General features: G+C 44.9%; 1 protein-coding gene across 1 annotated transcript in view; it reads left to right on the top strand.

Annotated features, from left to right (window-relative positions):
* Positions 1-12,808, top strand: part of VIT (vitrin) — a 94,454-nt gene that overhangs the window by 34,094 nt on the left and 47,552 nt on the right. Inside the window, 2 exon segments of the mRNA XM_007468388.1 lie at positions 236-369; positions 5,262-5,339. Of these exon segments, the coding sequence (XP_007468450.1) occupies positions 236-369; positions 5,262-5,339 (212 nt within the window).

The following is a 12,808-nucleotide window of genomic DNA, read 5'->3' as shown; positions in this document are numbered from 1 at the left end:
AGGGAAAGAATCTGAAAAAGAATGAATATATGTATATGTGTAACTGAATCACTATGCTGTACACCTGAAACTAACACAACACTGTAAATGAACTATACTCCAAAAATTTTTTTTAAATGTATAACATGTAGAACAAGAAAAAAAATAAAGATGATGGCTGGTTTCAAAGTCTGTTATATGTCAAACAATATTTTTCTGTCCTTTCTTCAAAAAAAATTTTTTTTTCTCTTCACAGTGGTGTGCTCGATAATTCAGGAGGGAAAATACTTGTTCGGAAAGTTGCTGGACAGTCTGGCTATAAAGGGAGTTACTCCAATGGTGTCCAGTCGTTATCCCTTCCACGATGGAGAGAATCCTTTGTCGTCTCAGGTAGGACCACACCCTGGAGAAATGCTGCCCTACAACTGGCACTTCGGTTAAGTGACCTCACGGGATGAAATGGGCTCTTTTCAGTGTGCCATTAGTTTTAGTTTATGGCCCACCTCATTTCATAAAAATCTGAAGCATTAGTTCTTCTGATAGTTAAGATAATGAAACAATGAATTATAATTTCAGTGATAAATCACTACAAAGTCTGGAAATATTAAAAGGCTCCAATTACTCATTTTAAACACAGCAGCTATCAGTAAGTCCAATCAAACTTTTAGTTAAATGAATTACATTTAATAACTGGATTTTTGAACTACTCCTTTAGTTATGCCAAATGTGCCTCATATCTGGAAGCTTATTCCTTGAGAATTCTGGTAAATGGATAGATAGGGACAGGTTTTTAGAACACTGAGCTACAATTTTATTTGAGATTTCTTTTTTTAAATTAATTGTTTCACTGTTTAGTCCATTCTCACTATCTGGCTCCACAGGATTTTATAGATAATCATTTTCACTCTTTTTTTTTTTTTTCCCTCTTCCAAAGAGGTAATATCAATGAACTCATAGCTGTGTTATTTCACAGTAAAAAGATAACCAAGGTCTTTGTACTATCATCATGACCTGCCTGCTCCCCTCTTTCTATTTTTGTGAATTTCCCCAACCTAACTTTTTATTTTGAAAACTTTTAAATTTACAGAAAAATTAAAAGAATAGTACAATGAATACCATATTCTCTTCACTCAGATTCACCAATTGTTAATATTTTGCTATACTTGCTTTATCTATCTATCTATTTATATTTCGTTTGAACTGTGTGAAAATAAGCTGTGGGCATGATGACACTTTACCCCTTAATACTTCAGCGCACGTATGGTAAGAGCTAAAACATTTTCCTAAATAACCACAGTACCACATCTAAAAAATTAACACTGATACAATAATTTAATAAATAAGAAATAATAAGAAAAAGTTCTTATTCAGTTGTATCCAACTATCCCCCAAATATTCTTCACAGTAATTTCTTCTTCTTTTTTTGGAGGGGGGGAAGCTACAATCCAATCAAAAATCATCCATTGTATTTAGTTGTCATGTCCATGTTAGTCTCCTTTAATCTAGAACTGTCTACCACCACACTTCCTTTTTCGGTCATAAGTAGTGATGACATTTTTGAAGTCCCAGCCAGTCATCTAGTACTATGTCCCACAGTCTGGACCACAAACAGGTCCAGCTATTTCCTCATGGTTGGATTCAGGTTAAATATTTTGTCAAGGATACTACATAGGTGGTATCATAGCATATCCATTGTGGAGTATCACAAATGGCCCTATCAGGAGACACATAATAGCATTTTGTCCATTTGTCACTGATGCTGAATGTGATTACTAGGATACTTTACCCTATCTCTTCATGGTAAAGATACTTTGTAATTAACAGCAACCTGCAGGGTGATACTTCAAAACAGCATGAATATCTTGTTCCCTCCAAAATTTAACCCAATGATTTTAACATCTATCGATGATCCTTGCTGTAGCAAGAATTACATCAGAAATTGCAAAATTATATTTGTTCTAATTCTGTCATTTCTTCCACACATATTAGCTAGTGTTATTACACAAGGAAGAGGGCTTTCCCGCCTCTCTCCACAACTATTTTTTCAAGTACCACTATGGACTCACAGATTGTTTTTTTAAAGTACAATGTGTTTGTGTCTATTATCATCATTATTCTTTCTGTTGCTCAGACTTTCCAGGTTTGGCCAGTGGGAGCCCTTCCAGCTTTTGACATGCCTCATTAGCGTTTGAGCACAACACAACATTCTATCCTCACCTTATACTTACCCTACGCTGGACCTTGAATCTCCCATCTTCTCCAAAGAGGCACTGCAGGATTTTAAACTACACTCTAGCAAACCTTTCTGGCATCCCCACAAAATCAGGAGCCATGTGACTCTCCTGAGAAAGAACTACCTACGGAAGACCAACTAAAGCAAGGAAAAGAGAAATGTCTCATAATACATCAGGCCTTCCAATCTGGGTGGGTTTTTGCACCTTTAGACACCCCATGTCCCAACCTCTACTATCCATTGATCAGAGCTTTAATAGGACTGCTATCAGACCGTTTAAGATTCTTCTCTATTTAAGCAATCCCTGTTTCCTCTTATCTGCAGAATTCTGCACTCCTAGGGTTCAAATTACACTGGTTTCTATGTCAAATAATGGGAGGTTATCAACCATAGTACCTCAAGCTTTGCCCTGTAACAAAACATTCAGAACTGCGGCCATATAAAAATGCTAAGGTCTAGAATACAAATTTGCCAATCATAGACATATAATCTCCACATTGGTGTTTACCAAGTAGCTCCTGGCGAAATAAGAGGGTTTCAATCTTTGTTGCCTAGCCTGCAATCCAAGAATCCCAGCAGAGGTTTACAAGGAAAATTAATTCCATGAGAGTAGAGATGTTTTAGATTTTTTAAATGAAAATCAATCTGCTGTGATTATTCCCTATAAATCTCAACTTCCATGTCCTCTCATTCAACCTAGTGACATTTAACCAGAAACACTTTCTGCCAATGATAATAAACACATGTGCTTCTGCAATGGCTAGGGGTCTCCAATGAATGAGTTAAGAGAGTGCAATGCCGGCTACAGGTCTCAGCTGGCGGTGGACAGGGCAGGTTCTCCATTGTCCGGAGGCTTCTGGCCAAAAAGTTTTGCTGGATCGTGTCAGAGTCCTTCTCTGAAGGCTCTGATGCCTCCATGACTTTTCTCTAGGCTTTTATTTCCACTTTTCACATGTTGCTATGCGTCTTTAATTAATTCACTTTGGCGGGCTGGGAGGGGGCAGGAGAGGGGAGGTGTGTTTTTGTTCAGCACAATCTTTCCACAGTTCAGGGAAGGAAAAGGTCCAGCAAGGACCTCCTAATGCTGCCCATTTGTCCTCTGATCCACATTGCAGAAAACTGAGCTCAGGCTCCTTTTCCTTCTGAATAGAAACAGAGAGAACCATAGGATTTTAGATGCGAGAAGAATAGGACACTGAGGGAGCCGGTGTCTCTGCAGCGCTCACTGTGGATAAAGTGAGGCCCACAGCCAAGGCGCCCTCCTTGGGTCTAAAATAACCTCACTCACTGTCCACCTGGAGCAGGGCTGGCCCAGGGCGAGGACATGCAGGTGCCCAGCCCTGCTCCCAGGTGGCTTTTGTGCGATGAAGTAACTCCCATGAGCCCCAACATTTGCCTCTTCCCCACCTGGAGTGACATTTATAGGAAATACCAGAATAACTTCTTTGCATCTCTGTGGTGATACATAGTTCCGAAACTTCTTAACTGCTTTTTTTCCTTTAGATCCCTACAACTTTGTATGGTAAGTTGGTCCACATCATTATCCATATTTTCTGAATTAAAAAATCAAAAAAACCAAAAAACCCCCAAGTCTCAGAGATTGAGGCAGTTAATGAATGGTAAAACAGAAAGGGAAACCTGGATTTTCTTGCTCCCAATCCCAAGCCCCTCCTGAGACCCTGTTATTCTGTCTGCCTCATGACTCTTGCAGTCCCTTGTGCCAGGAGGACCTTTGGCGAAGTCGGGCACTAGATTGTGTTCCACCTCCCACCTCCCATTTGACACTCCTCACCTCTCCCTCCTAGCCCATCCTATAAAAATATTCCCTCAGGGTGAGAGTTTAAAATGCTTTCATTGTCAGGTGTAAATATCGAAAAACAGGTGAGACCCCTCCCAAGGGCATTTAAATTTTTAACAGAGATCTAAGCACTAAGATAATTCCTCTGTTATTCTTTTTTGTTTGTTTGTTTGCTTTTTGTTTTTTTGTGTGTGTGTGTTATGCGGGCCGCTCACTGCTGTGGCCTCTCCCATTGCGGAGCACAGGCTCCAGACGCGCAGGCCCAGCGGCCATGGCTCACGGGCATGTGGGATCCTCCCAGACCGGGGCACGAACCCGCCTGCCCTAGCATCGGCAGGTGGACTCTCAACCACTGCGCCACTAGGGAAGCCCCTCCTCTGTTATTCTTATTGAGCATCTACTACATCCCAGACACTGCTCCAGGCCCTGGGGATTTAACAGCCACCAAGTGAGACAAATTACTGCCTCAGGGGGGCTTCTACATTCTAGTGACACTTTCCATTTCGTGTGGAATGAAGCTCCTTGGTGGAATTTCAAGCCGCACTCCCTGGCAGAGGGCTGAAGACTGCAGACTTTTCAGGCATGTTCAGCCACACCAGGCCTGCGGCTTGCCTCCCCAGCCCTGATCGTTTTTTTTCTTTATGCCTCCGTGGTTTCCCTGATACACATTAGCATTCCTTCTCGCCTGGTATCTAAACTTTCACTCCCTGGGTGGACAACAAATGGTCATTTTCAAGGCTGATCTCTATTTACCTACTTTCAAGTTTCTCTAGTGCCGTGGAATTCAAATGGGTCCCACGGGGTCTGTGGAAGGGAGAGGTTGCTGTTCACGTATAGCCAGCCGATGGCCAGAGCTCTCAGCAACCAAGAAAAGAACGTGGGGAGGGTTTTTCCATTCATCTACTGACCTGATTCAACATTCAGAAAGTCCCGTGTATGAAAACTTTACTTCCAGTTCACATCTTCATGGGCAAAATAAGGGTTGCTCATGTTAATTCTGAGGGAGGTTTTATTGCCTCCTTTCTAATATTAATAAAACATAGGTGATACAGGAAAACAGAATGCCACTTGACTTTCTCATTGTAATCAACAATTCAGCAAGGGAGAGGGGTGTGGAGACTGACTGATTTCATTGAACTCAAGAGAAACAAATCAGCAGGAGGGAGTCAACTTAACAGAATGCAACCATCTAAAACCTCTAGCTCTAGAAATAAATCATTGTGGTTTTTTTCCTTTTTTTTTTTTTTGCAGAAGGTAAACCCCAAAAGGGTGTAACCTACCCATCATCTCTTACATATTCATCATCTAAAAGCCCAGCTGCCAAAGCAGGCAAGTGTCCACGTGTGATTTCATTTAAATCTTCTGATTTTGTAAACAGGCAATATTGTGTTTTAGGAGATAGGATATAAAAATTAGCAACTTAACCGGTCAAGCTCCGCTGACTCCAGTAATATTTTAACAGATGCCAGGAACATGGGCACAGAAACCAATGTGCTGAAGAGAGAGGCTTTATTTTTTGTTTGGCAATTCTGAGATTATCTCTGAGTTTGTGTCATTTTCACTCAGAATGACTGTTGCCCTGAATTTTACTGTATAGTTACTTTAGAAGATGACATGACATTCTGTGTGGAAATGTTCCCTGGCAGCTGAAAGGGAAAAGACTGTCTCTACTTACATACGAAATGGAGGGAAGCAAAGAGGATGATGTGGCTTATGTGATAGCAGCAAGCAGCTCATCTCAACAACCCAAGCCAAAAATACAGTCTGTGAGGTTGTGAGGACCCAGCTTCCTGTGAATCACCAAGGGGGTAAAACAGTAAAACTCAGTCCAGGAAAATGCCTTTTTCTAGGTTTCTGTGTGAAAGCAAGAGCTATACTATGCATTATTGTCTTTTCTGAGCGAAGGTATGCTTTGATTTCTCACACAAAGAGAAGCTGTTGAGTTGTTTTATGGTGGGATTTAACATTACTTCCAGAAAGTTGAAAAGCTCGCTGATTTTGTTCATGTACTTAAGGTGAATATGGTTTAAGGATAGGCAATAAAAGCTAGCATTTATTGAGCTTTCGCCGCGTGCCAGGCACTGTTCCAAGAGTTTTATCTGATTATTGTATTTATTCACCCCAACAATACCACGGGTATGTACTGCTCTTAGCCCTAATTTACAGTTTGAGGAAACTGCAGCACCAGAGAAGTTTAGTAACTTGCCCTTTGCCACACAGCAAGTAAGTAGCAGAGCTTAGAATCAGATCCGGACAATCCGGCTTCAGAAACCCCTCTCTACACCATTATCCTATGTTTTCTTATGCTAATTTCAGTGTATATGAAGAATCCTGATTTGAGGTACCTTAGCATGCAAATAGGGAATGTTTTTCATTTTTCCACCCCAGTTCCTCTCCAACTGTATCTTTAATGACTTCTTAATTATTCCAGTAATCTAGACCTGTTTTTGTTTGTTTGTTTTATTGCAAGGAACCACCTGTTCTGTAACCCCGCCCACAAGCTGGCAGCGGGTGGTGGTGCCCTGTGGACCATTTCTGAGATGTCACCTGTCCTCTTCTGGTGTGGGCCGGGGAAGATGACTAGGGGACAGAGGTCTCCTTGAGTGGCTGGCCAGTTGGTGGAGGGAGAGTGTCTCTGCCCTCTCTGTTGTCTCGTCCAAGCTCTCAGTGATTTCTCACTGAGAAATGTGTGTGGGTATCTGGAGCCGGGGGCAGTGCTCTGCTGTATCCTGTCCCCATCTCTTTCTCTGAGTTAGGGGCCCCATCCACTGGCAGCAGCACCTTCACACAGAGTCACAGGAGTGGCTGGGGTTCGCCTCTTCCCTTTTGGGGCCTGAGGAGACCTAGGATGGGATGAGGTTGGTCGCCTTTCTTGTCCCATCTCGCCTCACCTTTGGCCTCCTGAGCCCCTCCAGCAGCACCCCTCCCCCACTTCAGGAACAGACCCCATGTTCAAGGAAGCCCTCCAGCTTCAGGGACCACATGCCAAGCACTCCCTGTTTCTCCCGTGAGAGGGAGAATACTTCTCGACTCCCAGAATACACCCCCAGACTTCCTCTTTGAGCTCTGCTCCTGCAGTGCACCAGGTGAGCCTGTCGGTGACGCAGCTCAGAAAGGCCAGCGGGAAACGAGGGCCTGTCCCCGCCCCCTCACCCCACCCCGCAGGCCCCGTGGTCTTGAGAGATTCTCTTGAAGCCCCTTTGTCTGGCTTGGGGAGGACAAAGCATGAAGGAAGGAAGGGAATATCCTCTTACCCTGAACACTGCTCTCCCCCAGAGGTGGCCTCGGACCCTTCCCCCTCCTCTGGTCCTGTCCTGCTGACGAACCTGGGTCAGGTGGGGTTGGTGATGGTGCAGGTTCTTCTAGGACAGCCCCACCCATAGGAAGTTCAGTGGCACCTCTCCTCATGCAGAAAGGGGGACTGGGGCCCTCTGACTTTAGTCGTAGCCAGAATCTGGACAAGAGGAAGAGTGCTGCACAACCTCCTGTGACTGTAGCCATCAAGCAGCAAGTGCTTTCTCTGTGTCAGACACCTGTCCTACACAGTGACCCTGAGGCAGGGTGCCGGGTCACCCTCGTTTCAGATAAGGTTCAGCCCCTGCCCAAGGGCCCCGCTCCGAGCAGCCCCTACAGCACACAAAATCTGATCGCATCCCCTTGAAGCAGGTCAAGTTGAAGGGAGAGTGGGTGGAGGGGAGAGAAGACAACCACAGCCAAATGACGACTTAGTTGATAAAATCCATTGGTTTCTACGTCCTCCATAGCAGAGATCGTTTTCAAAACTTCTCTATCTGCCCCAGGCACCGTGGTCCAGCTTAGCACTGCCCACCCCAGCAGGCCTGACTCACTGACAGCCAGGAGTGTGGAGGAGATGGGGCGCCTTCTCACACTTTGCTGCCACGTACTTTATTTTTATTTTATTTTATTTATTTTATTTTGTTTTGTTTTGTTCTGTTTTATTTTATTTTATTTTATATTTTTTGGCCACGCTGCTCGGCTTGTGGGATCTTAGCTCCCCGACCAGGGATCAAACCCAGGCCCTCAGCAGTGAATGCGCAGAGTCCTAGCCACTGGACTGCCAGGGAATTCCTATGCTGCTACGTACATTTAAAATTAGCAAAAGCCATAGCCAGAACCTCAGGCATTGCTACTGTCATCTGTCCCCTCTACCAAAACATCTCCACCTTCGATGACACCATCACCATGTATCACTATCAGCCTCCTATCACAAGTTTATTCATGGTTGTCAGAGTCTGAAAAATTAAGTTCATTCATTCACTCACTCATTCAATAACCATGTAGTGAGCACCTGCTCTGTGGCAGACTCTGAGCTCAGCTATAAGGATTCCAACATAAAAGGGATACTGGGGTCTCATCCAGCTTCAAGATTAGAGGAACCTCTCTTTCAAGTGACAGTCCCACCATGGAGTGAGTTTCACCAATTCAAATAAAAAATTCCAATGAGAACCATAACAGGGTGGCTCCCTTTGTTGCTACTCTTCCTTCAGTGATAAAATTCCTTTAGAAATGGAAGGAAGCAGCAGAAGTGAAGATGTGAGGGCCAGCAGCTGCTCAGGCCCCAGCATGCCCCTGCAAGACACTTCCTGATCTCTCCAAGAATGTGAGTGAACAGGTGAATCAGGTTAGGACGGCCCCCCAAAGCATAGCAACCCTCTTTCATGGGAAATTATCTCACTCACAAAATAGGATGCATCTTGCTTTGCCATGTGCAGCTCCTGCTGAGAAAACACATTCCTGAGATTTAAACACCGTTCCCAAGGCAGTTAGCAGCCATTAAACAGGCAGCTGGTATTTGGCTGGAGTCTCAAGCTACTCTGAGCTCAATAAAAACAGGTAAGTGTCGGTTTGTAGAAGGTCCCCCAAAGCTGAGAAGGCACATTGCCGGCATCGCGACAAGAGAAGGGAAAGTAAATCTTTACTCTTGCTGAGCTAGAGTGTCGGGAAAACCCCCTCCTGACTCCCCTTGGTCATCCCTTGCCCTGGAAGAAAATCAAGCCCAAGTTTATTGTAATACGTTTGACTGTTCAGGGACCTTCTGCCCTCACTGCCAACACCCTCCAAGGCCACCCCTTCACCCTGTCTTGGGAGTAAGATTACTTCCACCAGAACTCTGGAGACTTCAGGTCACCCTCTGAGGGGAACCCCATTCAGGAACCTTAAAGTGACTCATGACTTCTACTTCGTTCCCCTTTTGTGGGACAAAGTATGGAACTTGGCATCAAACAAAAGTGGGTCCAAATCCTGACTCCACTACCTGCTGTCCATGTGGCCTGAGACTCGTTTCTTGACCTCTTGGAGAATCTGTCCCTTGTCTTAAAAATGGGAATAGTTGGCTGACTTTCAGGATTGTGATTAATATCATATGTGAATGCTTCTGTAAAAGAGGTGCATAGTAGATGCTCAGTGAATATTAAGCTTCCTGCCCTCATGTAGAACCCTGAGGCATGTTCTAAGTTCTCATGGGAAGAGCCAAATCCTTCCCTGTCGCTCTGACCCCAAGGTGTTGCTGCTAAACTGGTTTAAATTTCCTTCAGTCACCTCACATTTGACACCTGCTGAAAGCCCTGTTTTCCACTGGGGGAGAGGGAGGCATATCACGATGATGTCAGCAACTGTCATTTATCGAAGGCCTACCATGCGCCAAGCACTGTGTGGCCCCCTTACAGACATGATCTCTACCTGTGACAACAGTCCCCCAGGTAGGTCTGACCGTCCCCATTTTCCAGCAAAGGGAGCCAGGCTCAGGAAGCTGAAGAAAGCCTAGTGGCCAGCCTGGCTCTGGCTGTGGTTCTTAAATCAGATTTCCAAGGCCCAGCCCAGATCAGTGAATCAGAATCTCTGTGAATAGGGCCCTGGATCACCTCCACTGTGATGCTAATGATGACCAGGTGTAGGAAGCTGGGAGGCCCTCTTGGTGCTGTTGAGAAGGTGGTTGTCTGGAGCTGTTCTTGACCTTGTCCAAAGAGGAGTACGTTAAGAGTCTAAGGGAAGTTTTGAAATGTTTTCCCATGAAAATCGTTGAAAAAAGACCAAACTTCCATGTATCTGAGGTTGTACGAAGAAACTATTCTGGTGGTTTTATTTCAAATTGCTCGAAAAGAACCTGGTCCCGTGAAGAACTCACTTTGGGTCACATCAGGCATTATGCTCAGCAAGGAACTGGAAGCACTGGGGTAGAGTATCTTCTCTATTTCCCTCTTAAAGACAGTTATATTCTGTGAAGGAGAGCAGGCAAAAACGACTAGGTCTTGTGTGGAAGACAGTGGAAGACCAGGGATTTGGCTCTGTTGGTTGAATTTATGATGTGCTTGAAAACATCTGTGTTCTATGCAAGTAACATAAATGGCTGCCCTCAGGATATTTAATCTGCTCTCTAGCAAAGCAATACCAGCAAAGGCAAACTGCGGGGGTTCAGAAACCTCAGAATTAGCCAATGGTGTGAGAAAAAGATAATCCAGATCCTCCATAGCCAATGAGTTTAAAGTGGCAAAAATATTGACTATTTCCAAGTAGAAGTTTTATCTTTAATTTAATTAATTGTGGTTTAATTAATACTTTGCAAGTAAAATGTACTGTCAGTTTATTTATATATTTCTCTCCAAGTTAGTAACTCTATCCTATTTCATAAACTATACAAGTGATTCTATTAAATGGCTTTTCCCTGTATGAACCTGGGCCTGCATCTCCCTAAACAGGCATTACTGCCTGGTAGCATTTACCAGAGGGTATAACAGAAGAGTACTTTAGAGAAATTAGAAACTTCCCTAGGACTTGTTATGAAAGCTCAATTCCTTTAGAGTAATGGAAATGTCATAAATCACCCTCGTTTTGCCCAAGGGTGGCATGAAGACTGGCTGAACCCCCGAGGCTGCTGCCAGCTCTTTAGCAATCTGTCTGGCACAGTCTCCAGGTGGCTTTAAAGGCAACCAACTGTTAGCAAACATCAGGGTGAATGAGGGATCCACTTCCTGCCTTGCCGGGCTAATGCCTGCAAGAGCAGACAGGATGGCCGAACTCCAGCCCAATCCCAGGGCGCTGTGTGCTGACCTGCTCTCCCAACAGGAGGTAATAGCGTCAGGGTGGGGAAATGAGCAGGTGCCAGTGCTGAGCAGTGGATCCAAACACCTGACGCCACCTCACATTTGTCTGCATGGCTGGACAGGGCTGTGGTCTGACACTGCCCAGCATGCTGTACAATGTCAAAGAGGAGGTTTGGTGGTTCCCATGAAGAGTACAGCTCCTTCTATCTCAGATGCTACCGCTCCACCCCCCGCCACTGCCGGCCTGCTGTTCTATGACCAAAGATGCTTCATCCCTAAGCAGAGTTAAGGCTAGAGCTGGGATGCTGTCATAGGCTGAAAAACGACCCCCGAAAACATATCCATGTCCTAATCCCTGGAACCTGTGAATGTTTTCTTATACGGCAAAAAAGGGGAGTGGGGAGGAAGGCAAGGGGGCTTTGCTGGTGTGATTAAGTTAAGGATCTTTAGATGGGGAGGTTATCCAGGATTGTCTGGGGGCAGGGTTGTGGAGAAGACTAAATGCAATCACACATATCCTTAAAAGAGGGAGGTAGGGCTTCCCTGGTGGCTCAGTGGTTGAGCGTCCACCTGCCGATGCAGGGGACGCGCGTTTGTGCCCCGGTCCGGGAAGATCCCACATGCCGCGGAGCGGCTGGGCCCGTGAGCCATGGCCATTGAGCCTGTGCATCCAGAGCCTGTGCTCCGCAACGGGAGAGGCCACAACAGTGAGAGGCCCGCATACCAAAAAAAAAAAAAAAAAAAAAAAAAGAGGGAGGCAGAGGGAGATTTGAAGGCCACATGGAGATGGAGCAGAGGGAGAATTGAAGATGCTCGCCTTGAAGACTGCAGGGGTGGGGCCACAAGCCAAGGAATGCCAGCAGCCACCAGGAAATGGAAGAGACAGGGAGCAGATTCTACCTTAGAGCCTCTGGAGGGAGCTCAGTCCAGTGACACTAATTTCCAACTTTCAGCCTCCAGAACTGTGAGAGAATAAATTTCTGTTGTTTTAAGCCACTGAGCACATGGTAATTTGTTAGCATCCCCAGGAAACTAATAGAGATGCACAGGTGTAGAAGTTGGCATACCTGCCATGGGTCCAGCAGACACAAGTGACTGGTGGCTGTTGTTCCCTCCCAGGGCTGCGGTGCCGTTCACTTTGGGGACCATGTTTTGTCTCCTTCTGGCGCAGACCCACGGTTCTCAATACAACGCCAAGGCCCAGTGGGCCCCTTGTCCCCATGCCCTCCACCTAACAAATTCAGACTCGTTTAAAATTATGGAAACAATCTAAATCATCACACGGGAATGAAGAGCACAATTCAGAAGAATCATCTAGATGGTCCTTACCATCTAATTAGTTCCGATACCCCATTTTATAGATGAGGAAACTGGGGTCCAGAGGAGTTAGTCGGCTAGTCATGAACCAAATCTAAACTAGAACATCTAAGACACATTGTCTAACATGGTGAAAGCCCTGAAAGTACGCCCTATCCCCAGGCCAACACTAACTGAAACAGCAAAAAAATACGTTCATGAACCATTGCTTCTGGTGTATGGAAAATTAATTTGACAGTTAATCATGTTTGGCCTTGTCTATGTTAATGTTGTTTTGAGCTGTCTTTTAAGTATTTTGTTATTTCATCTTTGGTTCGTTTATTGGCTTATTGCTCCATCCAGATTGTACATTGCTCCACAGCAGCTAGCACAGGACTTTGCTCATAGCTAGTGTTCAAGAAATATTTATTTCTGTCCTGA

This window comes from Lipotes vexillifer, unplaced genomic scaffold (assembly GCF_000442215.2).
Source record: "Lipotes vexillifer unplaced genomic scaffold, Lipotes_vexillifer_v1.1 scaffold1149, whole genome shotgun sequence".
NCBI classification, from domain to species: domain Eukaryota; kingdom Metazoa; phylum Chordata; class Mammalia; order Artiodactyla; family Lipotidae; genus Lipotes; species Lipotes vexillifer.
The sequence above is the reverse complement of the archived record's forward strand: the minus strand, read 5'-3'. Positions and strand labels throughout refer to the sequence as shown.